The 27,594-nt window shown below is 38.9% G+C and overlaps 1 protein-coding gene across 1 annotated transcript; it reads right to left on the bottom strand.

Moving 5' to 3' along the window:
* Positions 1 to 4,761: 4,761 nt before the first annotated feature.
* Positions 4,762 to 26,477, bottom strand: LOC123987382 (vesicle-associated membrane protein-associated protein B/C-like). Its single transcript, XM_046076203.1, has 6 exons — positions 26,227 to 26,477; positions 19,179 to 19,331; positions 13,229 to 13,332; positions 11,775 to 11,855; positions 10,484 to 10,663; positions 4,762 to 7,683 (listed from the first exon to the last, which is right to left on the bottom strand). Exons 1-6 carry the CDS (start codon positions 26,282 to 26,284, stop codon positions 7,528 to 7,530), a joined length of 732 nt encoding a protein of 243 aa, XP_045932159.1. The 5' UTR covers positions 26,285 to 26,477; the 3' UTR covers positions 4,762 to 7,527.
* Between the last annotated feature and the right edge of the window lie 1,117 nt (positions 26,478 to 27,594).

The following is a 27,594-nucleotide window of genomic DNA, read 5'->3' on the forward strand; positions in this document are numbered from 1 at the left end:
ACACATGTAAGGTTTTAGCTGAGTTTGTTGTTTGACTTTCTTTAGCCTTCTCTGAACTACGACCATAAAACAGCAAACCTTTTAATACGACTTTAGGAAGAATGTTCCTATAGAAAAAAAGGAAAACAAAACAAGCTCTAAGGAGTTTCCTTTCAGCTAAACCAAGTTTCCAAACCACAAACAGTTTGGTGGTTTAGTCTGACAAATGTTCTGGTAAAAGAAAGAAACAGTGCTGCTTTTGGACAGAGACGCAATAGAAAGTACAGCAGAGGTCCCATCTCCTGCCTTCCCATAAAAATCTTGCATATGCAGTTAATGCACATACACACATCATTGAGATGACATCACTGCAGTAGTATGGGTAACTTCCAGCCTCTCTCACTCATTCAAATTTCAGGCTCTGTTAAGAAAAGCCCATTATTTCTATAAGAATATAAGCTACAGCTGCCCCATAAAAGATAACATCAGCCATAGGTTGGCTGGCTCAGTTGAATAAAATGAGTTTCTATTGAAAAATGTGTCCTCTTGGCTCGGGGACAAATGAACAAAGCGATGTGTTTTGCCCACAGAGCTGCAGCACGGGGCAGCGACCGCACTTTCCTGCTTGATCTCATGCCAAACAAAAAATGGGCTCCTTGCTGTCATGACCTCATGCTCATATTCTTAACCAACTACTGAACTGATCCCGCCTGTCCAACGCCACATTCCAGCACGTAATTTTCCCAAAATGAACGCCTCATCTCTCAGGACGCCAGCTGTGGAAGAAGTAGTCATTTCGTTTACTACAATGTAAAAGATAAAAGTCTTAAAAGTCCTTCAAAATCCAACTAAAGTAAAAGTACAAACAGTAAAGTAATAGGCTACTGTATATAACCAGTAACTACAGCTCTCACTATAAAATGGAAATAGTACAAGTACCTCAATTCAGTAAATGTACTAATTTGTAAGTAGCAAATTTAGTGTTATAGCTACTTTTAAATACTTTGTTTACAGTTCGATTGTTTAGTCCTGGTCGTGGTTTCAAACCCACCTTTCTGTGTGGAGTTTGCATGTTCTCCCCATATCTGCGTGGGTTCTCTCCGGGTGCTCCGGCTTCCTCCCACCATCCAAAGACATGCAGGCTAGGTTAATTGGTGTCACCAAAATTGTCCTTAGGTGTGGATGTGAGTGGTCGTCTGTCTATTTGTGGCCCTGCGATGGACTGGCGACCTGTCCAGGGTGTACCCCGCCTTTTGCCCGATGTCAGCTGGGACTGGCTCCAGCCCCCCACGTCCCTGTATGCAAGATAAACAGTTGACGATGGCTGGATGGATAGATGTTTAGTCTTGTGGTTCCCAACCTACGGGTCAACCCCCATCTAAAGGGTCACAAAATAAGTCATGAGATAAGTCCTGTGACAGGAGAGAAGAAAAAGTTCTATGACATACATTTGGGTGATGATGGTACAGTGGATGAGACACATGCCTTTGGTGTGAGAGATCCAGGTTCAATTCTACACTGTGACATCTCCACCAATGAGTCCCTGAGCAAATCACTTAACCCCAAGTTGCTCCAGAGGTGTGTGACCTCTGACCTATATAGCAATTTTAAGTTGCTTTGGATAAAAGCATCAGATAAAAGTTTAATAATGTAACATATTCATTTGAATTTTCACTCCTATGTTTTTTTTTATGAAATACTGGGTAATTGGACCTCCTGAAACCATCTGAGAAGTTTAAAGGGGGAATCTACGTGGAAATCTAGAACAATGCATACACTGTACATCTTGTCATGATTTTATATAAACTCTTAATCTGAAAAGTAATCATTAACTATAGTTGTCAAATAAATATAGTGGAGTAAAAAGCATAATATTTCCATCTAAAGTGTTGTGGAGTAGAAGTATAAAGTATCATAACATGGAAATACACAAGAAAACATACTTCAAAACAGTACTTGATGTAGTTACTTCCCACAACTGCAGGACACAACAGATCCTAGAAAGCACATAAAAACATAGCAGATACATGGTAGATTTATTTATAAAGGTAGATTTATTTATCATTTTGCAACACAGTGTTGTATAACAAAATGAACGTACATCATCCTGTATAAGACAACCTTTTCAACATATTTGTTGCCATTGGGGCTCATTTTGACAGAAATATTTCCCCTTAAGAATTATCTGTCAGTTCTGGTGGCTTGTTAAATCAGGTCATGTTTCTGTTCTAAGGTTAAGATCACACAAATGATTGAAAAGGTTTGTGCTGGAGAGATCTGCCACAGGCCGATCCTTCCAGACTGCATCCCTTGCTGCCAGTTGTTCTGCCTCCAACCTTTCTGGCACGCTGCAAGTCCTTTTCAAACAGTTATGGACCCAAAACTCTTACAGGGACCTCTTGTAAATAGACGATTTGCATGATATTTGGCTTATTTATGTGCCAAACAACTACGCCGTGCAGAGTATTTTGTTTCACTAGTGCAACTTTGAGAAGGAAAATAAATTAAGGGCATATATATAAACATGCCAAATATGTAAAACCTGTCCATGAAGCAGGAGATGGATTGTTTTCTCTGTGTATTTTAACAACAGAGTAAAACAATACTCATTTACATTTAGCTGACGCTTTTTATCCAAAGCGATTTATAATTGCTATACATGTCAGAGGTTGCACGCCTCTGGAGCAATTAGGGGTTAAGTGTCTTGCTCAGGAACACAATGGTGGATTGAACCCAGGTCTGTCTCGCCAAAGGCATAGTCTTATCCATTGTGCCATCACTACCCCTACTCATCACGGTGCCAATAGTGATCATGGCACATAGTTAACACCAAGAATAAGAAGTGTGTCAGGCTGATGCATAATTAAATGTTTTATAAGTTTTACAACGTCAAAGTGCTGCCAGACATCAGGTCTATTGTACAGACTTGAATGAAGACCAGACTCACTGAAACAGGGCAGGAGCGGGGCAGATGATTATGGATCAAAGCCTCTGGACAGAGGATTAAACAGTCTGCGGTCTATAGAAGACGTCCTGTGCAAGGGTCAGAGATCAGTGTCTGATGTAATTTCCTTGTGGTCAGTAGGAATAATAAGAACCAGCAGTTCAGGAAACTGCAGTATAAAGTCAAGGAAAAATGTAAGGTCTCCTCTAAGCAGTTTTTTAAAGCACAATTTTAGCTTTGACCATTGCATTATCCTTCCTATGATTTGTAAGATGCAATATTTGTGTGCTGTGATCTGGGACCCTTTCATCAATGAATATATCATAGAATAACTGCTTTTTAAACCCTGGTGTTATGTTTGGGATCCTGGAGGCCTGGGCCCCTCTTTACCAGCTCAAAAAAAATACATGTATGCTATTATTATTAAATTTCTCACACATATAGAACAAAACAAAAGGGCTAAAGGAAATGGAGCAAAACAGTCTGAGGTGAAGGATTTGCACTGCTGTTTACACAATAAATAATTCAACATTCGGAGAAATACTTGCCCAGAGTTAGATGAGAAGACTGACACCACTCTGATGTCTGTACATTAACTATAAGGCCACAGCCAGCAGCTGGTTAGCTTAAGTTTAGCATCCAGACTGGAAAGAGGCGGAGATAAATAGTCCCTGTCCAAAGACAACAACATTTGAGTGAGTGAATCTGAGTGTTAATGAGTGAGGCTAAAGCTCTTGTTTGTTTAGTCTGTGCAAAAATCAAAATGTTAAGAAAAAGTTCTGGTTTTGTGAGGGAGATTTGTGCCGGACTATTTCTTGGCCAGAAGCAGTGAATCCCTGGAGTCTCTGCCGGTTGGCTGGCAACTTGGTCAAGACAAAAAATGTCAGTTGTTGCCTCTTTGACCTCTTCTTCAGGTTAGCAGCAAACCTCTTGTGATTTTCATCTTTTCAGTATTTTTGAAACGATTTACCTTGGAAATAGATCATTTCCCTACAGAACACAGAAATGCAAATTTAACACGGGTTTGCTTCCACCGCTGACTTTGCAGCTGTGTCTTGCTGTGGCCAAGCCAAACAGCTGAGGAGCTACCGGGCCCAGGTGAACCCCGGGGGGTTCCTGACACAAACTCCGCTCTGCTGGCTACAACCACGAGGTGCAGACAGAAACACTGACTGGTTGTTACCGATACAATAACACTGGATGAATCACCAGGATTTTATTTTACTCCGCACCACAACTGCAGAAGTGGAAATGCAAGGGGTAATTAATTTCCCTGCAGCTATATATTTTAACATTCTTATCCCACTGCAAATTGTGGTACTGCCAAAATCAAGCAAAGTGGTAGCGACTAACAAGCCAGCAAGTCTGGCTGTAATGAGAGCAGTATGAAAACTTAACAGCCAGTATTGTTGCTTTTGCAATGGGGCGTGTGCTGTCCTTACAATGTTGTCCACTGGTATTTATTCTGGCAAACACTCTGACAAGCTAATATGATGCGAAAAAAAACCCTCAAATGCTTTTGCTTTCATATACACTCAGTGGCCACTTTATTAGGTACACCTGTATAATCCAACACAATTGTTCTTGTTCCTTTAATTTTTGTGTATTTGTAATTTAGAATAGTTTTTATTCATCCTTGGACTAAAAGGGCTAAACCTCTGCGGTAATAGTGGGCTGATGTGAGCTTCAGAAAAGAGAAAAAGACTTGTGCTAAGACAGACACACAAATCATAGCCCTAACCCAATGAGAATCAATTTTTTATTTTATTTTAAGCAAATATGTTCTGTGATTTTATATAGCCTGTGTGCGTGACAGGAAATGACTTCACACAGTTAGGTAGGGGCTTTATTCATTTAATTTATTAAGATGCTACATAGTCCAACCAGGTTGGGTTGTTTTTATACACCAGAGAGACTACTTGACTAGGAATATTAATCTTCTTCTCAGATAGACTTATTTATTTATTTATTTATATACATACAAAACAGTTTGCCGACTGTTTACATTGATCACGGTGATGGTCAGAAACTCCAGAACAGGTCAGCGTAGTGTGTTTTACCACCGGGCCTGGATCAATTAGTATTTACATGTAATTATTATCGTTTGTAATCCTGCTTGGAGTACCACATTGGTGGGGTTTACTGCATCAGAGCAGGACAGTGGTAAAACCTAGGAATATTTTCCTTAAGTAAAATGTTCACTCAAATCAGGATTCAGTGAACAAGAAGAATTTTCTGTAAGTACTATGTGACCCAGGTCTGATAACCCAAATTGGGACTGTGAATGGGAATGCTCTGCCCTCCCTTTAAGCAGCAAGTCATCCTCAACCCAACAACTTTACAGAGATACAGTAGAAACACACAATCATATTTAGTTTAATCTTTTCCCCACGAGTCTGATCCATCGTCTACCACTCCAATTAACATGAAAAGATGGTTGTGTTTTGTCCTTTTTTTCCCTTTCAGCTTAACAAAAGGGAAATAGACTCCTGTTTTCTCATCTCATGTGGATAAAGTGGCACATAAATATGACCAACTTCTTTTTTTTCATCAAATATTGCAAAGTAGAATGACACTGCAATGATTTTTTTTCCTCATGCAAATTTGGAGATGAAACGATTTGAAAGTATGTTTTTTTGTTTGTTTAAAAAAAAAACATTGCCTCTGGAACAGTACATTGTCATCATGTGGTCCCTTCAAGGCTATAAGCTCTTCCCCCCCTCTCACTTGAGAAAAAAAAATGTTGTAAACTGCAGGAAGATCAAAGGAGAGACACTCTTAATCTCAGTGCATTTAAAAATTAACACAACTTCAAATGCAGTGAGGATATAACATTAATATGCAACGGATAAATGCTGAACAAACACCAAAAAATGAACACAGGCCTGCAGTTGAGTGAAGGAAACCGCAAACTCACCAGCAGTGCAGAGCTTGAGCAGGCAGCTTAAAACACTCAGCTAATCTCTGACATACATTTGCCCCAAACAAAACAGAAAGTCAACAAATGTATGGCTCAGTAGGAAAGTATGAGAAACAAAAAAGCGCTGGAAAAGACCAAGGTCCCTTTTTTAGGACACTGTGACAGGACCTTGGTGTTGTTGATGTTGTCAAGGAAACACATAACCATTTGCCTCTACATGCACCTTCTGTCCATTTGTGGTTTCTCACCATATGTATGCTTTCTATGTGTGTATACATACATACATATATTTATACACACAGTACTGTGCCAAAGTTTTAGGTAGGTGTGGAAATGCTTTTAAAAATTAAAGTGTTAATAGATTAACAAAATACAAAGTGAGTGAACAGAAGAAAAATCTAAATCAAATCAATATTTGGTGTGACCACCCTTTGCTTTCAAAACAGCATCAATTATTCCAGATACACTTGCACAGTACTGTGTATGTATATATATATATATATATATATATATATATATATATATATTTATATATAAATATGTGTGTGTGTGTTTTAATGTACTGTATATGTGCCTCCATCTTGGCCTGAGAACAACTTGCACAAACAGGTTACAAAGCAAGGCTTTCATCTGGAGAACATTTACAGAAACGATCTAATCCTATAAATCTGGAGCTCATTTTGGGTAGCTGCAATATTCTTAAAGGCTTCAACCTTTAAAACAAAAAAATACTTGAAATCATAAAAAGTGCAACATAACACAAAAGAGAGAAAGAAAAAAAAAATCAGAAAATGTAGTTCTGCAAACCTACAGCCAAATGACATTATTATTTTCACCATTATAAAAGCAATTAAATTAGATTCAGAAGTCCAGATGCAAAACACTGTGTGTGAACGCATGCAATCAAACATCCCCCTCTGACAACTGGGGATGTGGTGAGCACTGAGTGGCAGGTGACGGGAATAGAGTAGAGTGAAAATAAAAGTGACACGAGGAACAAAAATACCTATGGTATAGTGTTTACTGATCAAGGTTGCTCAACAATCAAAGACAAGCCGATTTGACAAAGCCTCTGATTGGAGGAGTCAGTTTGATAGCCCTGTGTATAACCCCGACTGCATGGATCGCCTCTGTGTAAATCCCTTTCTTAAAGGGGGTTTAGCTGGAAGGAACACCTGGATATATGGTACAGTGGAGGGGGGGTTACCTATACATGTACACAGGCTCTGGCCTCCGTCATTTAGAAAAAGAAACAACAATACACTAAAATGACATTCACACAATTGCAAACTGACTCAATCGCACCAACACTACCTCACCGGTGTTAGAAAATCCATTGGTCTGAATCATCAGCATTAAATCACATTTCCATGTCCCCCCGCCCACAGAACCAGTCATCTGTATACATGAAACTTTGGGAAGAGGGCCAGAATGATTATGTGATGATTACGTAGAGGCAAGACCTGTAACAGTAGGTTTGTTCATAAGATGATGAATTGTTGTTTCTTCTTTTTTTTCCCCCCCTCATACATTACTTTTGAAATTTTTTACATAAATAAGACTGAATCAAAACTAGTACCACCCCCCACCCAGTGGATATGGCCTTTCTGATGCAAAATCCTACATCCCATGTTTGTTTTCATCCCCCGAAAGCATGCTGCGGCCGACCGAACTGCGCTGCCATCTACAAGACCAACTTGCCCATGATGAGGCCCACCACAAAGAAGAGCAAAATGAGGGCCATCATGCGGGCGCTCAACCCTTCCTCTTTCTTCATGCCAACTGAGGAGTGCTGAGATGACATCATGTTACTCTTCCTCATCCGCAGACCATCGTCCTCCTGAAAAAAACAAAAAACAAAAGAGACCGTGTGAAAGGTGTACGGAGGCTAAAGGAAATAACTGAGAATTGAGAGTGTGGGAAGAGGAATAGGGGTGGTGGTGAGAGAGTGAAACAAAAAAAGGGAATGTAGAAGTGGAGAAGAGCCGCTCAGTTTGTCAATCAGTCAATGAGATAAGACAGTATTTATTCACTAACTGAAAGAAATAGGATCTGCTTAAATCTTCATCTGACCCAGTCCCCTGAGGACCGCAGAAGGCGCCAGGCTTTAACACACTTCATTTCCCAGCAGCGGGTGGGGGGGGCCTCTGTTAGTTTAATCTCAGCCGCAGGAGCAGCCAACAGTCGTTCTGCTTCTGGCAAGAACTTAAAGGGGAGGAGGTGGTGGTGGTTCTCTTAGCTGTCTTTGGTGTGTGTGTGTGTGTGTGTGTGAGACTAATTTCAGACCAAACCTTAACAAAACCCAATTTTAAACCTTACTTAACTGATTGATGGGAAACTCATTGATTTACAAAATTGCCTTACGAGCTCTGGGCTTAACGCAAACCTCAATCTTGAGTTACTGTCTCTATTCAAAGGAATACAGCAAAGGGTGGAGGACACCACAAACGCAACATCATTAATGTGAAATAAATTTCCATTTAATTTGCTTATCTTGATTGTTAACATTAATCAGTACAAAAATAACCAAGAAACGCAAATGTGAATCTGGATGTTTAGTGATGTCATCTGCTAATTTTGATGATTAAGATGAAGCCGGGTTTCTTTGCCCATTCGGTGGAATAACATTTTCTCTGTCTTTGATTTAAGCCTGTAGCTGGATTTGAAGAATACCGCGTGTTACAAGATTCAACGTACAGAATGTATTAGAGGTAAAATGATTAGTCGATTAATCGATTAGTTGATCGACATCAACTAATCATCAATTAGTTGATCTTTATGTCATTTTTTAAAGCAGAAATGCCCAAAAAATCAGTGACTATAATATTGAAAGTGTGAATATTTGGTGGTTTTCAACGACTTCTGTGATAGTAAACTAAATATCTTCGGGTTTTGGACTATTGGTCGAACTAAACAGCACATTTAAATATGTTACTTGGGCTCTGGGAAATCACAATTGGCAGATTTCAGTAGATCCTCGTGTTTTACAAATGAAACGATTAGTTCATAATAAAGTAGGGCTGGGCATGTTAACGCGTTGTTATCGCCAACAATTATTTTATCGAACATTAATGCAGTTTTAAAAAAAATTATTATTTTGAAAATCTGTTGGTGACTGGCTTGAATACACATAGGTCTCAGTCAAACCATAGGTCACAGGAGGGGTGGGATGTTGATCAGCCTGCAAAGATCCCACCCAAACAAGCAGTGGAGGGAGTCTTTGGCAGGATACAGCGTGTGGGAGAAAGACAGCGCTCCGCGAGTAAACGGCAGGCGCTCTATTGACAGTAACCATGGCAACGGCTTCTGTGCGCTGTACAGCTGTAGCCTATTTAATATTACAGGCTACATAACTTTACCTGATAGGCCTTCATCTAGTTTTGCAGGGATGCTCTGCCTGATGTCCTATTTAGATTCTGGAAACTCACAAACAGCGAGGATCAGTCTCTCTTCTTATGATTTGTGCTGCACATCGCGTACAAAAAGTTCAAGACAATTCAACTTCGGCAGCAGGCGGGCGTGTGCATGAGGCGAGCATGACCGCGACAGTTCCACGTGAATGCACCCGCTTGTCACTTCACCTTGCTCAACCCCTTCACCTCACTCTAACAGGGACACTTGATACTGATTGAACATAGACTGTTTCTGCTGCTCCCTGATAAAAGAGAAATGTTTCTGCTGATACCAGTTCATAAAAACCCCCCAAGAAAACTGGACTCTGATGGTAACTTGCTTTACCAAGCTAGATACAACGTAATGCCCTGGCAGTGGCAAATAGCTTTGGCTTAATATTTGATTTGATTGCATTAATGTTTAAGTTGAGATTTACAAGAAATATTTTATTGCTATTTTACTGCTGGTAAAAAGCACCTTATTTGTTTAAAGTGTTTAAAAACCACGTTATTGCACTTTTGTGTATATAGCAGTACATTTAAATTAATCGCAAGAAAATCATGTGATTAAAAATTTGAATCGTTGCCCGCACTATAATAAAAGATAATTGCAGTTCTTAACCTACAGACTGATCATTTGATGTGTTAATACAGTAACTTATATCCAGCATCTTTTACAGTATGAAAATGTGCCAAAGATACATATTCAGTCGTTGTTTTCAGTGTTACTCAGTTACTCATTTCAATACACAAACTTTAAAGCTAATCTAAACAGCAACATTTGAATGCTCACCCGGGGTTGAGTTTACAAATAGGGAGTGTCTATGGTGAGGTCAGAACAAATTAAATTTTTATGAAATATAATATTAGGTTTAGGCTTAAGTTTTAGAGAGTGAGCTTTCAGCTCAGCAGCTGAGTGGTTGTTCAATCACATTGTAGATTTACTTTCCAGCAATTATTCCAAGCAGCAAGTTGCAAAGTTGGAAAAAAAGAAAAATTTTGTTTGATAATCACCCATTCACATTTTCTCTTTAAGTTAGTTTAAAGTTTGTCTTGAACAGCTGGACTTATCATCAATAGTTTACCACCTATGCTATCCAATAATCTTAGGGGAAACCCTGCAGAGATCGGGTTGGTCTGTGAGACTGAGACTACACTGTCACCTGTGTCTTTACTGTCTTGGAAAACAAAACAAAAAAATAAATATATAAAATGAACTGACTGTGGTCCTCGAATCATCTCACTCACCCTGATCTGTTTGTTTTCTTCCCGTAGCCTCTGAGCCTCCATCTGCAGCCTCTTACACTCCTCCATGATCTTCTTTACCTCTCCATCATCAAGGGTGGAGCTCATCGACTTCAGAGGCAGCGCGGAGGACTCGGACTTCAGCAAGCTGGACGACATCATCTTGTTGGACTCCATGTCATGCTATAAGTGGGTTACAGGATGACAAGTTATAACCCAATAAGCTGTCTGTTGCTGCTACAATGTTTCCATGGCGATTCTGACCAATGACTTGGGCTGGCACACGGGTTCAATTTTATGTTTCAAGATTTGCAGGCTTTCATATACAGTATTTATGCGCACACACACACACACACACACACGGCGTGTAGGAACACAGAGCCTCCTCTCAAGCTGTATATCTGCATGTTGCCTCTATCTCTAGGGTGCCTTTCGTAAGTGGATCAAGCTGGTTTCTATCAGCATTATCTCTGTCTATCGAACTCTGTGGTGCACAGTGCTGACTTGGAGCCAGCCATGTGTATGTATCGCACAGCTCATAATGAATTGAAAACAACTACCATGGGTCCCTTTCGCTCCTTGTGTTCATGAAGCCTGTAGGCTCGGCTCATATCATGACAGGATAATGTCTCTACAGCTGAGTGGGGGTCTGAGATGGATCACAACAATAATAAACTGCATGTAAGAATGAACAAAATAGCCCTCTGAAGGAAAGTAGATGCCTCAGAGTGTAGCTGAGGCAGGGAGAGACAGAGAGAGAGGTGGAAGTGCAGGAAAGTGGGACAACATTGAGAATAGGATGAAGAGGGAGATTAATGCAAAAAAAAAATAGAAATAGCTTAGACAAAATAGAGAGAAAAAATGAGAAAAAGAGAAGGAAAGAGAAATGGGACAGGTGAAAAAAGAGACAGACAAGATAGAGACAGAAAGAGAAGGCTCATACAGCGGTAAAGAGGTGGAGTACTGGAAAACAACATCATCTATAAATAATGCAGCCCCTCCCTGAGACAAATATTAACAAGCACACAAATGTTGTACTGTACAGAAAGAAGCAATACAAAGCATCATTATGTTTGGTGTAAAACAGCAGCACGATAGATAATGAATGGCACGCCAACAATTAAAAATACATTGCTGCTCCCTGCTCAAGCCAATTAGTGTGATTTTGAAAATAATGTTAGGAGGCAATAAGACATATAATTCCCTGCAGTTTCTTTGATATCCAATCTGTAGTGATGACGAAAAACTGACACGGTGAGGCGAGGAGACAAGTGGAGCAACATTGTGTGCTTACCGTTTTTTCGTTCTCCGCTGGCATTTCAAAAACACACCTCAGCTTAGAGTCCATCAGCTCTTCTGGCTTTGCCTCCTTCCACTGAAGGGACGGAGAACCAAAAGTGAAGAAAACGAGTATTAACACATTATTACTTTAATATCTAATCAAGGCAAAAGGGAAAAACGTATCAACATGTGAAAAAAAGTCAAAACAGCAACATTTGTACATGTGTCTTTCTATGTTACATGTTTATAGCACATCATATTGATTGGCTTCTCAGCTGTTTGCTGTAAACCACTTCAAATAAGTATGTTAAGTGTCTGGCCCCAATAAATACGATATTGCAGTTAACATTTAATGACCAACATGAATTTTTATAGTTTAAGAAAAACATTCATTTAGATTTGGGACTCAGCATTGCAAGTTAAGTTTGACAAACACATTTGAGATGTGATTTTTAGATCACCAAGTTAATTTCTCCAACACTAAAGTGTGTATGACACTTGCACAGTTAAACAGTATACATATCTCTTGCAGTGTATCCTTATCAAACTAGGTTTTCTGTGGAATTAGAGATATTATTTAAAGTTATATTTTAGATTCTGGTTATTTCCAGAATGAATACATTTTATGTTTTAATATTTATTTTCAATAAATCATCAAAAGTGGGGAAAGCATTACAGTACATTGTATGAACCTTTCAAGATATTGGCAACTACAGAAATATAATATTTACTGTGAAAATAATTTTGAAGCCGCCAGGTATAAAATGTCTCTTAGAGTACCCTTCTCCGTTTGCAAATACTCTTCCAGACTGTGGCTGTGTTCTTAGTCAACATTTTCATCAACAGCTGGACTTTAATCAGGGAGATCTGCTCATTGTTCACCGACTACACATCTCGTGTGAAACAACAATGGACAGAAATTTACCCCCAGGAGGACTGCAGGCTATCTCTGTTGTGCTCTTCCTACAGCCCCACCTTACAAAACCTGCTTTTAAGTCCAACTTCTGTTACAGTCACAGGCTTGCATAATAACCCATCGGGATTCAGCCTCTGCCTCAGTGTCTCTCTGTCACTCAGGTTGATTATGTATGTCTGTATGTATTTTTTATGTGAGTGTGCGTCACATTATCACTCCAAATCCTCTAATACTTGTTGTCATGGTAATGATGATTTACTATTATATTGGCCAACGATCGCAAAGACGACTTTGAGATCACATGCACAACTGTGCACATTGTGCGTTTTTTTTTTTTATTGCTTGCAACACAACCTCTCATCCAGGCTGGGCATTGTCGATCAACTGCCTCTTACAGGTAAATTCACTGAATGTGTTTTCTGTCCTATTGAGGACAGAGTTCATCACAGTGTCCGCTGTATGAGTGAGCCAAGTGTGTTTGTTTTAAAGCATTTGCACACTATGGGAGCACACTATGGTGAAAGCTGAATTTAAGATGGAGACACACTCACCACTCCCTCCATGTCGGTCATGTCAGGAGGTGCTAGCAGGGACTGCACCATGAACTTGTGTTTGCTCTTCTCGTTGGGGTCGTAGTCAAAAGGTTGCAGCATAACTGAAATGTAAAATGACAGTCATGGTCAGCGTAGGAGGGAAAACATAAGGTAAAGATGTTTTCTTTCACCCTGTAGGAAAAGAAATGTGAAAACAACTCTAAGCTCTGTAGGATGTTAAAATGACTTAGGACAGTGGATCTGGGGTTGGGACCACTCCCAGGGGATGGCAGGGCAGGGTTGTGAGGTAATTATTTGGACAGGAAAGAAGAAAATTATTGTTGTGCTTCCCACATTTTCTTGTGACTTTTTGCTCATCTTCTGAGGAGGCAAACCCTCTTTGGTGGCACTGCTCACACTGCACAGATATGGAAGCAAAGAAAGGCTATAATAATTTGAATATACACGCTTATGACATTTAGACTCTGTCATACTGAGCTGGTGCTCCTCCCTTCAGCTCTGGCAAACCTGTCATTGCTGGTTGGCATAAACACTTCACTACCGGTGCACCATTGCAGGAATGTCACCACAGACACACGATTTAAAAACTCTAATATACTGCTAAAGACAGAGAGATTTACCTGACCATGCTTAATCTGCATTGTGTGAACGTGTTTGGGAAGGGCTTGAATGTATCGGATGTTCATGTATATGTTATAAGTCCTGATCTTGAAATAACTGTATTCAACTTACTTAAATTCAACTGGTCTGAATTTATGAGCCATGAAAATGATTAAAATCAAGTTTTTTAAATTTCAAAACTATGATCAATGATCTCCAAAATGGGGAATTTCAACTACATGAATTCGGACAGAAGTAAAATATTACAAAGCTATAAATTCAATGGTATTTTAAATCCAAAATAACTTGTTAAAATGGACAATTTGTCTTTAGTTATTAACAGAAAAGTAGGACTAAAAGGACACATGGGGAGAGAAATGGGAAGTGTCAAAGGTTGCACACCAGCGTCCACAGTATCAGCAGGAAGTCCACAGTCATTTGGTTTTCCCATCCTCAGGAGACTCAGGAAAAGTAGTCAGAAGAAAAAAAAGAGTCTTGTTAGTATCCTTCAAACTACAGCAACACATTATCATTTGTGGGTAAAATCTGCTGCCCAAAGTATGAAACCAACACTTACGCCAGCGATTAAGCTGTTAAGTCTCTTTGTCAGCAACTTTCCATCCTTTCCCTTTCTCAACTCTGTGTCCACGCCTCGGATTAAAGAGGAATTAGTGAGTATCAAATTCTGTTGTATTTGTCAAATGGTAAACTACTGTAGGGCCTCCAAGTCTCCCAAGGCTCTGGGCTTGCCCCTGCTGCTCGGAAAAACTGATTTATTTCTAAATTTGTGTTACCATGACGGCGAAACACTGACGGATTTAGAAATACCCCAGGGGGTAATCTTTCTAACAGCTTCCAATCCTGTCTTTTTCTTTCTTAACATTACATATTGGTCTAACAAAAAGCAGGTGTGGGGCTGGAATCCTAGCCATCGCCACATCAGTCCTCTCAGTCAGTGGTGTGTTATTTAATTTCATTCCAATGACTGGGAAGGTATTTTAAAGCTGTAACGATGATTTACAATGATCGCTTTCTTATGTCAGTATTCAAGTGCATAGGGGATGAAAATGGCAATTGATTGGTGATCTTTTTCTCCTTTGAGTTCAGTTTTTAAATGAGGGTGTAATTGAACGGCATATTTTGACATCAACTATGTCTACAAGTCTTGCGTGATTCTTTGGCTTTCATTAGAAACAAATGACCTCCTAATTTCAAAGCCGGTGTAACTGACAGGATGGTTTAATATATGGCACATGCCAATTCCCCCTAGAGTGGAAAACCTCAGAGATGCAGTGCACCATTATAGCAATCAGGGCAGTTCAATATCGCAAAGCAGAAACAGACGGCATGAACAGATTGAGAACGTCCTGTTTGAGTCAGACCCAATTTACACAGCCATCTACCTTCGGTCCAAGGGGACAATACTAGAGAATGTAGGCAGGAAAGCATGCAAGTTCTTTGAGCAACAGTGAATGACAAAAAAAAAGGTCCTGGACGAATGCCTGACATGGGGAAAAAAAAACACAGCGACAGCAGGGGAAAAAGTGATTTAAATCATCTTTTATCTACAGTCTTTGAACACACCTCTACAAAAAGCTACTTCTGCTAATGGCATGATTTAGTATTCCTGCTTCACACTGGGCAATCATTTATATAACTCACAGAGGCTAATTGTAGGCAACACGGTCAAGCAGAATTGTAATCGCCTGCCTGTTTGTTGATGATGAATGGAAGCATTAGATGGAAAGAAAACTTTCTTTCCTGTCAGTAATTAATCGTGTCCCGTGAGACAAGATGCTCACAACAGATTTACCACTAACTATTTAGTTGAAGTGCTTACGGAGGTTCATCAATGGGTGCTGTTCCTTCACAATGACAACACATACGGAATTTAATTATTACATTGTTTACCCAAGATTCTCTTTTGTAGGTCTGCAACTACTTTCAATATCAATTAATAATTCTATATTCACTTGTTTAAATGGTTGGTTGCCTGGTTTATGAAATGTTAGAAAATAGTTAAAAATGCTTTTACAAATGTTTTTCCCAACCAACAGTATAAAACCCGCTGATATTCCATTTGCAAAGATAAAAGGAAAGAAAAAAAGCAGCAAATCGTTATATTTAAAAAGCTAGAACCACACAAGGTCTTGTTATTTTTTGCTTGAAAAATTAGTGATGACTGATAATTAAAATAGCTGCAGATGAATTAATTAATTAATTAATTAATTATCTGCCAATCAACTAACTGACTAATTGATTAATGAACTAATTGTTTCAGCTCTTCTCTATAGCTTTGGTATTTATTGAAAAAATTCATGGCTCAATTCCATGCAAAATCATGGTGTCACGACAATGTGATAGGTTCTACATACAGGCAAAAAAAAAAAGCTGTGTGACAATATAACAAACATATGTTGTGCAAAAAAGCAAAAGGTAATGTCTGAGTTTAATGACCAAAGCACTGCACTGATCAATAAATTCAGAACAAGATTCAAGGTGAACTCGCTTTGAGCATTACGACACAATGTAAAGCGAAACGAGACGTGACATGACAGGTGATACCATACGGCTCATTCTTACACCCACTATCTATAACAGATTCAGAGAAGCCACACTTGTAAAAAGGGTGCACCCTGTCTACATTGTTCAATATTACTCAACACAAAAACCTGGTCAAAGATCAGCAAACCTACCGAGACAATATAGCGTGGGAGTGAGGAGGAGAGTGAAGTCAACCACAGTTGTCGAGAGATACGGGCCTGCAGGGAAAACTACCCAGGATGTGAGCGCTAACTCTCATAAAACGTATTCATATTCAGGCTTCTCAGGGTAGCAGGATCTCACACTTCTGATTGTGCTCTCCTGGGTCCATATAATTCATTATTATTTAAAAAAAGTGGGAAACAAATACTGATTATACACCAGTAAACCTATTGGGAAATAACCCAGGAGTCAACAGCATTCAATCCACCACACTTTTGCAGGAATCAGCTAACACTAATCAGGTTAAGTTCTGTGACGGGAATCTAGTTGGTAGATGAAATAGAGAAGGTAGCTTTTAAATATTGGGACAGACCTATTGTTTTATAAATATGGATGTCATTGAAGACAAAGGCAAACTAGAAATGAGTGAAAGGACGTGCTAATGAAGCTTATTCCGATAACTGCAACAAAAGAATAGTTTTTTTTTTTGTTATTTTGCTTCCCTTGGAATGACAACTTGTTCCCAGAATATGTCAGAAGTTCGTCTGGCATATTCACAAAAGAAGCTCAACATTTATGGACACATTTTTGAAACATTCACGCTATATATTTTCCCACTGGATGCTGCTACACACCAACAATCAAGCTCAGCAAAATTCCAGTGGTCATGGCTACATTGAACATTTACAGTTACAGCTGGGTTGATTCAGAAGCACTGTGTGTCCAGATAATGCCACATCTTGGGTTAGTAGGTATCCTGTAGCAGACTGTTCCCTTTTGATTCTATGCAAGTGGATGTCTTTGTAGCTTTTGTGCTGCATTATTAACAATTACAGGGCAGAAATTACAAGTTACAAATCAGTATAACAAATCATTTTGCCTGAATACCACAATATGGATAGTGTGTTATTTTGGGAATGAATCTCAACCCAAGAACATTTTTTATTTAGTAATGTTGATATGACAACCACGCTGTGTTTACTTCACTCAGCTAGAACAGTCTGGCGTGTTCAGAGATTTTATCATTTAACTGTAATGTAGCTTTTAACGCCAAGAAGAAAGAACACATAACAAAAGTTAAGTTACAAAACACTTTCTGTGAAATCTGAATGCATTTTCGCATGGCGTCACTCATGTGCGTCCTTATCCGCTCAAAAAACCCCTGCTCCACAGCACTTTTAGTGACCAAACCTCCACAGGATGCCTTTGAATTATGCTGAAATATTACTAAAACATTTATTTATATTTATTTAGACAGTATAGTGACCAGTTCTTAGTTATGATTTGAAGGCCCTGCACATGCTCACAGGTGTTTTCATTATGGCTGGGGCACTCCATTGCACTCCAGTGGCCAGCATGCCACTTATTATATAGCAGCAAGATCGGGGAAACCCAGTTAAATGGAGTAGAAGCGGCATATGAGGTGACAGGTATAGCACTGAATGTAACATGTAGTGGAAATACTCCACTATGATTCAATTTCCTCTTTTAACAGCTTTTAAGTGAACACTAGGACACTACAGTATATTTACTGTACCACACAACAAACCATGTGAAACATTTAGTTTAGTTTATATTGTTTATGTTACTGTTACTAAACATGGTATGTGCCGCACAGAGGCCTTGATGGCATTAAACGGCATGTGCCGTATTGCATGCTAAATTGAAATGGAAAGTGGAGAGTGGAAACTACGGCCAACCGACACAGGGTTTAGAGCACAAATTTGTATTTTGTCTCGGCCTATTAGGTGCAACAAAGCTAACAGCAGAGTCACATGGATGTCAGGCAATACTGTACACACCTGTAAAATCACCAGTGTGAGTTTACAAGGGCCTTTAATAAATATGTGTTTTTTGGCAAAGTAACTTAATGTGTCTTCAATTTAAAAGCACACAATGCCTGTATGATAAGAACCCACAAACCCTTGTTATCATATTAAGCGCACCGCTTTCTGAGTTCTCCCTGAAGACAGATAGGACAGAAAGGGGTTACAGACCATGCCTGTAATGACTACATTCTCAGAAAACCAATCTGCTTCTGGGACTCAAACCTATGCCCTTTCTAAGCCTGATAAAGGTGAAAAATGATGGCAAATGACAGAGCGGACTGTGCTGACTGCAGGCCCCAGTGACACAGTTTGCAGTTGTTGACACCAGATAGGGGAGGTTGTAAAATGAGTCTGTGGCTGAAAATGGCAGAGGTGGCACAGTGTGGAAACACTAGCCTGTACCTGTCTCCCTCAAAGTGCATGACTGGGAATGAGGCCTGCCAGGAGAGACTGGGGAATGAGGATGGGGGAATACTGGGTAACAGGAGAGGAGAAGCGTGTGTCTTTATGTAAAAAGAGCAAACCCTTTTAGGATACTAGAGAGATAATCAAGATACAAATAAAAAACAAAGTCAGTGATATTTAGATGGTCTCACAAGTCACTGCTGCAGCAATTAGGGCTACAACTAATTATAATTTTCAACATTACTATTTAACTTACCAAAGATCACGTATGAAAACTGTTAAATAATTTTTCTGGTGATCAGCTAATCATTTTAGCAATAGTATACGCTCCATCTTAAAGCAGCCTGTATGTAAATAATAAAAAATTTGCAGACAACTTTACTCTGTCCCACTTCCTTGATCCTTACCTGAGACGTTGATTGAGGTGCCTGCATCGATGATTCCACTGTTTGGCCGCACACAGTACCGGCGCGGCGCTGTCGTCTTCACCTTGAAACACACATTCCTGTCTGTAGGGTTGGAGAGCTTGAGATTTGTGGTGACCACGTCTGAGAATGGACCTGTGAAGAAGGAAGATAAGGTGGTCCTTCAGGAGGAGGTTTGACAAAATTAGCTTTTTTTTTTTAAGTATACAATGTCCTCCAGAGATGGCCATCTTAATTTTAACAGAAGCAACAAAAAAAGTAAAAAGGATCACCAAAGACGGTTTTGGCAATGAATACAAAAAAGCAAAGACAAAACTTCATCATAATACATCAATCATAATAACATCAATTAAAACTGGACGGAGATCCATTTTAATTTTGATGTTTGCCAAAGGCACTCTAGGAGTTATGATCTCACTCACCACACACACATTCATTTTAAAATACTATTCGTCAGTTAACTTGTTTGCCAAATGGTTGGAGAAAATGACACATGAACACCAACTGACGGAGAATAAAACTGCCACTGGCATGCAAACTCAAAGAAGCTCGTAATGTGTTTGAGCTGAGCAGTAAGAAAGTAACATAATCAAAGCAAATGATCAAAACAGATCAAAATGCAAATCCATCATCTGCTGCTGCAGAAAAAGTTCCAGTTTGAATAATAAAAAAAAAACACTTACAAACAGAAAAAATAACAACATTGCTCAGGCAGAAACAGGTCTTATGTCTAATTGAAAACATTTTAAACATTAAATCTTTACCCTGACATATCAAGAAAGAAAGTAGAGCGGGAGCTTCATTGTTATTATTATGGTGTAATATATGGTAGCATTAACAGTGAACCGCTTTGTCACAATAGAAAGCAAATTTCAGAACATTCTGTCAAATATTTGACACTAATTCTATATTATTATTATGTGCATACACAGCAGAAACTAGCTAATCTGAGATTATTGAAACCATGGGAATGTTTAAGTAAATAAGATGACTGAAAAACAAGTAGGTAAACCAATTAAAAATATGTGACATGCATGTTAACACATTTAAATGTGGTCTATCAAAGCTTAACTGGATATGACTTTAATTATAACAATGTCAACTTTCTGCTGCATAGTTTCTTTATTTGACCTGACATTTAGATTTAGATCACCTAATGCAGCATTTTAATACGCTTGACTGTAAGTTGTCCTCAAGATAAATAATTCCACTCTGTTTCTCACATTAAAATCCAAAATACTGCATCTCAGCGACACCCCCTGTTGAGAAATTGTAAATATTAAAAATAAAATGGTTGTAAATATGTCAAGGATGCAAACTAAGCCATCTGTTTTTTCTTTTAACATTGCTCTCCTGATTGATGTCGACTATTGATGTCTAGTGTGTTAAATAACAATTCCAGTATCCATTTGCCAAAACTCTGACAGAGTAACCTGTGTGTACAAATCTATAAATCACAGGTTTCTACTACTGCACTACCATGATCAGAGTAGCTGATGCAGTTTGGCTTCAAGTAATTACAGCTATCATTGTGGATGCAGGCCACATCTCTCTGAGGCTCTCACAAGGCCAGATGCATTAAGCTGCACAGATTTGTCAATAATGCAGAAAACCCTTACAACAGAAGCCACAGTAAAATAACACTGTGCCAAATCTGAAAGGTGAGCGAAGGTTAAAAGAGCTATGCGGCACTAGATTGTAGTGTTGTTTTTTTTTAATAGGGCAATTCACACATTCAAGTCACACATTTTTATGTTAGTTTTAAAAAGGTAATTTGTTTCCATTCTTGCACATGTATTAAGTATTTTAATTAAACTGTCAGGTAAACTGGCTAATTTAATTGTTTAATTCTTTCCCACACCTGGGGAAGAATATTTTGGCACATTTTCCTCTGGTCTTAACCTCTTTATAAAGCCAGGGTGGACAGCAGCTACGTCTAATTAGTATCTAATAATTTCTATTGTTTATGAAATGATGTACTGGTCAAAGGTAATGCTCGGCCTTGGGTAAATGTCTGAGGTTGAGGGACTAAAGAGAAATGAGTACATGAAGGAGGGCAAAGCTAGGAGAGGCTTCGGGATAACCGGCATGTTCACAAAAGCTGTGTGACATCACCCATTTTTGACAATACAAGACATATAGGAAATATATATTTGTTGGTGATGTACTGTCTGGGGCCCACTTTTGTCATTGTCAATAATTTCATAATTAGATAAATAAATAGAGTTAAACCAAAAATGGTTGTTCAGTACAAAAACAAGGGGATATTTCATCCAGCAGAATTACGTCCGTGATCAGACAGAGGTACCAGACAGATTAATGAGTATAGTTATTGCGTTCACATTCAATTCAATACCGGCCACAGGAGCAAGCAGCGTGTAACGCTTTGATTCATCCATTAATGACGAATGAAGTGGCTGAAATTCCATTTTGGTGTAAGGTTTTCTTTTCACTTGAGTGGTAATGACATTAACAGAAAAGTAAAATCTGTTGGATATGAGAGCTCTTGCATGAGTACAGTAAGAAAAATACCAAAGCGTGCAGACCTAATCTGGCTAATGCATCGACCCTGGAGAAAGCCCAAAATCTAACAAGTCTTCTTTGATATTATCGGTGCATTACACATATTGTAGGGGGTGCACTCACTGGTATCCACAGTTTAATTCCAACACACTCTCATTCTATGTATTACATGAGCGCTCCCTCCTGTGCGATGCAGACATTGTTACACGTAATTAATTTATTTCTGGCAACAGTTTCTTTATTAACAGGGCATTACAGAAATTGCACAGCGAAAGGTATCCAGATAGTTAACTGGTAACCGTTAGTCACGCCTGTGTTTTTCCAGTACCTCTAGTGAGAGCAGAGCTAATTCATAGTCAACTGAGGGGCAATGACGAATGACTGTATGACATCCCAAATCTAGATGGATACAGTGCCAATACCACACACTTTACATCAGTCAGACTTACGGTAACTGAGTTTCATTTTCACAGTATGGTTAAAAAACATATTAACCAAATATTATTCATAAATTATTCTGTCTATGAAAGAGGTCCACATTTATTAGCATCCCATGTTTTCGATCACTTGGCAGCTGCATATTAAGATCTGTTCACACATCATAGTTACCTGCCAATTTATCATTATACATCTATACTGGTTGATTTGGGTTTTGAGACAGTGATGGACTGGTGATGTTTTTCAAGCTGCTGAGCCAGTGAAAATATTCTTAGGAAGAGCACAACTCATGACTTGAAATGTTGACAGTGAACCCAGTGTTTGTTTGCCCCACTTCCAGTTCTCCAAATAACATTTGAACTTGATTTTATGCTACTTTTTACAAACCTCAAAACTCAGAAAGCCGAAGTTTTTGAAATCAAGTGTAGTTTTCTAACAAAATAACAAATTACATACTATAGTAGCTATAGTGGTGAACAAATACTTTGCAGTTGAGAGAGGTACCCTCACTGTGCAAGAAAACATGGAGCTATTTCAGAATTAGCACATACACCAGATTCAAGATAAAGTTTCAGCTCTGCAAACATCCAGAGCAACTGACACTTCCCTTCCCCTTTGAGCAAAGACAGAGAGGAAATTCAGGCCCTCACAAACTTGGCTTGACTTCTAAAGGCTTTTAATGAAAGGGACTCACGGCAGCGACTACAGTACACCTGATCTACTACTTCCTGAAAGTTTCTCGGGATAGCATCCAACTCACGAAAAACCACAAACGGCAGTTAAAAACTATTATGAAGAGCTGATATGTGAAGCTGTCGTCTTTCAAAGTTAGATTTTATAAATAGCAGATAAAAAGCGAGGAGTTTTTTTTGTAAAGAGTTTTAATACCACCACTGACGAAAAAATTAGCCTAATAAAAACTGAAAAAGTCCAGTCCCAAACGCTTAACAGTATTTGGCCCACAGTTGGTCTGAGCTTAGGGCTAACAAGTTGCTACTAACAGACCTGGTCTCTTTTTCCTTAAGTCCAACACTGCGTGCCTACATATTACTTAAGGGCTGAGTATTGGCATGTGATTTGTGGTGTTGTTGAGTATACTGAGAAAGCACATACTTCCGTCTGTCTGGTGACCGCTGATGCATCACCACATCTGATTAGACACTTGATATACATCTGTGTAATATACTTCTCTCTCTTTGGCTGGCATGTGTTCAATTAATCATATAATGGAAAGCATCAAACATACTTCCATTCACCGGTTTTGCCACCGTTCTACACCAGTGTGTAAGGTATCTAAAACTACAGGTATGGGTGGAGCTGGTGATATTCAGTTTTTTCATAGTCAACACATCCCATGAAAAGACCCAAACCAACAACAAACTGATCCTATTAACAAGTATTGCCTGTAGAACCAATGTCCGATATATCTTATAGTCCCCAAAACTTGAAATAAATGAGCCACACATTACACTACACTTTGTCACGGGCCTGTAAATGTTACATTGAATGCCATACAAGTGTACAAAATGTGAATTAATGTGAAAAATGTGTATTAATCTGCGGATAAAATTTAATCCCAACATTTCCCAATATTGTGACTCGTTTCTTTTTAAAGATTTAGGTCTCCAGTAAGAAGAAATGGGCTTGAGGCTGAGAGTCACAGACAGGGCAAGGAAGTTAAGGAAAACAGACTAACACGTTGTTCTTCTTATGGTATTTGCTGACATGTAGAATAACGTCTTATTACTAGTTTTATTTCTGCACTCTCACTGGTAAAAGGGACCTGTGTTGCACTTCTGTGTTTGTGCATGATAGGGCTGGGCAAAAAAACAATAATAATAATTATTGCAATATAATTTTCCTGAATAACAATATAAACATAAATGAATTAGCACTTAATTTTCTATTAAGATATTTATTTTGTTGTGGAAAAGGGACAGGAAAAATATTTTACTTTATTTTACTTATGCATATTTATTGAAATTGTAATTGTATTAAATGTTCTACCTCAGATTTGTTATGTGATCCATGGTTTGACAACTGTTCATGTTCTCACCATAAATAATAGTTTAAAACAACAATTTACTATCTGGTTACTTCAACTTTCACTCAGGAGCAAAAATAAGCCTTTAAACTTATCGTGATAATTATTGAATTATTTTATTTTTCATCGTGATAACATTTTTGGCCATATCACCCAGCCGTAGTGCTTGATGTTGATGTAAAGCACTTTGTAACCTGTGTTAAAAAACTACTTACTTTAGTTCCTACTTACTTATCTCGAGATTAAACTGACAACAAACTTGACAAACAAACACTACAATACACTTCGAGGTGTCTTACAATGGCGGAAAGAGAAAATAACAGACTTGGTGGAGGAAACTGAATTGTAGCATTTTTGCCTCTGCTCTGTCTATTCCACACATTTCAGGGCACCTCATATATTGGTCATGGTATTTACAGGCTCGCTGAGGACTCTGACACTATGAACCTGATACAACTTAGACACTTCATTACTAACTGCAACACACATGTGGCTCAATCATAACAACACCTTAACATGGTAAGTGTATGTATAATGTGCTATTACACTGTAACCATAGTAAAAAACCCAAATTAGAGCCATAGCTGCACATTTGAGCACTAGATGCTCAGCATTATGCTACTTTAAACTGACATTTATCATAAAAACACAGTATAACCAACTTGTCATCTTATCCATTGTGTGATCTATCAAATCTGTTTTGGTGTGAATTGCCAAATCTCATCCCACTACAATGAAACCCAGTTTTGGTGGATTCTTTTAAGTGTTATTTTTGCTTTGAGCACCATAATCCACTGGCCACATTGTATTTGGGTGACTTACAACAACTTATATCTCCAAACCTCACTATGTAGGGCTGCAATGATTAATCGTATTATCGATTGGTTGTCAACTGTTAAATTAATCACAAACTATTTTCATAATCGATTAATCAGTTTGAGTCTTTTTTTTTAAAGAAAATATATCTGATTCTAGCTTCTTAAATGTAAATATTTTCTTTTTTTTTTTTTATGACAATAAACTGAATATCTTTGGGTTGTAGACAAAACATGAGACTTGAGGATGTCATCTTGGGCTTTGGGAAACACTGATCTTCATTGTTCCCAATTTTCTGACATTTTATGAACCAAACAACTTATCGCTTAATCGAGAAAATAATCGACAAGGAAAATAATCGCAAGTTGCAGCCCTACAGATAATAGTGAAAGTTTGACTGTATATTGAGGCTGTCCTTTTAACAATAAGAATGTTGAATAAAACAATTTAGTATCTTACACCAGAGAGTAGAAGGTGCAATATTTCAAACTGTGACAGGATCCCTGTAATTTGTTGCAACATGGATACATCATATAATAGTCCCATATGTGTTTATGTAACATTATTTAGGCCTAAAGCAACGTGACATGTTGAAGCCAAATGTCGAGCTTAAATGAAATGTCAATTAACGACTGTAAAAGCTCAAATTTTAAGTATACTGGGCATGTTGATGACCTGTGGCTAAAACATATCAAGTAGCAGTAATTTCGTCCTGTGAGCTGTCACGTTATTAAATGACAGCTTGCTGGCCAGCAGTGCGAGGCAGCCAATCACAGAGCGAGCTCCTGGTAGCTTGCTAGAATTGCTAAGGATGTTGCAGCTCACGTGCAATGAAAGGTTATGCATTTAGAAGGCAATTATGTTGTCACATATTTATTATGACTGCCATTTCCCAGTGCACATGCGTTTCGCGTCTTGCACTTGTAAACCGCTTTAAGGGCAGCTGCTGCATGTGTGACAGGGCCTGGCTAGCATAGCCGTCGGAAGCTAATCCAGCTAGCTTGATGTCAGATGACCTGCCGTCCTTTCAGAGCACCCTTACTCTTTTCATACGAGGACATTATTGTGAAAATGTGTAGGTTAGCTAGTAATTTAGCTTCTCCTCGGTTTGGTTACCGTGCCTCGGATCTGCCCCCCTCCATCCTCATCCTAACCCTGCTGGCAGAGGCAGCTCCCCCCTCCCGTCCAAGCCGGGCCCTCCCCTCTTACCTCGGAATTTCAGTTCGTGCTGAGGCTCCAAGAGCAGAACCTGTTCCGGCCTGGCCATATCCCAACAGCTGGAGCGGGGTTATCGCACTGCAACCAGTTCCTGTCGTTTACCCCCGCGTCAGGATGTTGTTGAGTGTTGCAACGTCAATAGAGTTGTTTTATCAATAAATTAGCTGTGGATATCCTGTCCCCCCCGGTCACTAGTGCTACTCGAGCTACTAACGGCTGTTGTGATGCAGCAGGAAGGGACTGAGAGACAGCCCGGTGACGTCACTGCCTCTGCATAGCCAGTCAGTGGGTGGGGGGTGACAGGGTGATGATGGGTGATGCCAGGGTGCACCCAGGGACAGTGGAGCCACCACCTCAGCTTTTAGAAAACATAAACCAAGTGAACGAGCATGGCTAAAACATGCAGGTTTTCATTTCAACCCGTAAAGTTCAGCATGTAAATTTGACCAATTATCACCACTGTCTGCATGTGAAACAATCATGAAGGGTGTAAACTGCAAAATTAACTTTTTTGTCCACCGACCAAATGGCTTGTGAATGCTCAAAGTGTACCAGCCACTCAATAGATTACCATTGTTTTTTCGGGCTGGTGGATGAAGTGAATCTATTATTTTCATATTTTACCAGCATTTGCTGGTGGCTGGTGCTAATTTTGCACCCTGCTCTTGACCCTACCTCTCCAAACTAAGTAAGTAGGCTAGATAAGATTTATTTAATGTAGCACTTTTACACAGAGCAGTAATCAGTCAGTTAAACCAAGGCATTTACGGATGTGAAAAGGCATACAACTGTACATATTAAATAGCCCACTGTGAGACAATGGCCTGCTTGAATTAAAGAGTCTGTTTTTTAAACGCAACTGAGTTCTCGGAGGTCTGAGGGAAGAACGTTCCACAGTGTCGGTGGAAGTAATATTATCCTGGTGGATCACTTGCTCAGTACAGATTGCATTTTCCTAACATAAGAGGAGTTGTTATTACAATATATAATTCCTCTAACACAAGGGGAATATGCAAAGGCTGTTGGTGCAATTCCTCCCTTTGCTGCACGTAACAATACCACATGTAATCTCATACTGGAATCGCTTTGTGGATAAGTTGGCTTACAGCTTGGCTCTTATCTAATTGTTATCTGGTGACTGACTAAACTTTTTCCTGCATTTACCCAGCTTGAAATATCAAGTAAACATAATTTATAGATTCCCTTTTGCAATACTTTTTGGGACAGCTTTTTGTGTTTTTATCAACAGCCATACTGATTATCCTTTTATTTTATTTTGGAAAAATTTACTTTTTGGCAGGCTATATGAAAACATAATAGATCTGAATTCTAAACATATTCAAATTATTTTAATGTTAC

The sequence above is a fragment of the Micropterus dolomieu genome, linkage group LG18, assembly GCF_021292245.1.
Source record: "Micropterus dolomieu isolate WLL.071019.BEF.003 ecotype Adirondacks linkage group LG18, ASM2129224v1, whole genome shotgun sequence".
Lineage (NCBI taxonomy): Eukaryota > Metazoa > Chordata > Actinopteri > Centrarchiformes > Centrarchidae > Micropterus > Micropterus dolomieu.

Bases quoted from the DNA above. Each gene is read 5' to 3' on its own strand.
- LOC123987382 (XM_046076203.1), bottom strand. From the start codon at position 26,284: ATGGCCAGGCCGGAACAGGTTCTGCTCTTGGAGCCTCAGCACGAACTG. The intron at 19,332-26,226 runs GTAAGAGGGGAG...CCTTCTTCACAG, and splicing joins GCACGAACTGAAATTCCGAG to GTCCATTCTCAGACGTGGTC. The intron at 10,664-11,774 runs GTAAGCACACAA...ACCCACTTATAG, and splicing joins CAGCGGAGAACGAAAAAACG to CATGACATGGAGTCCAACAA.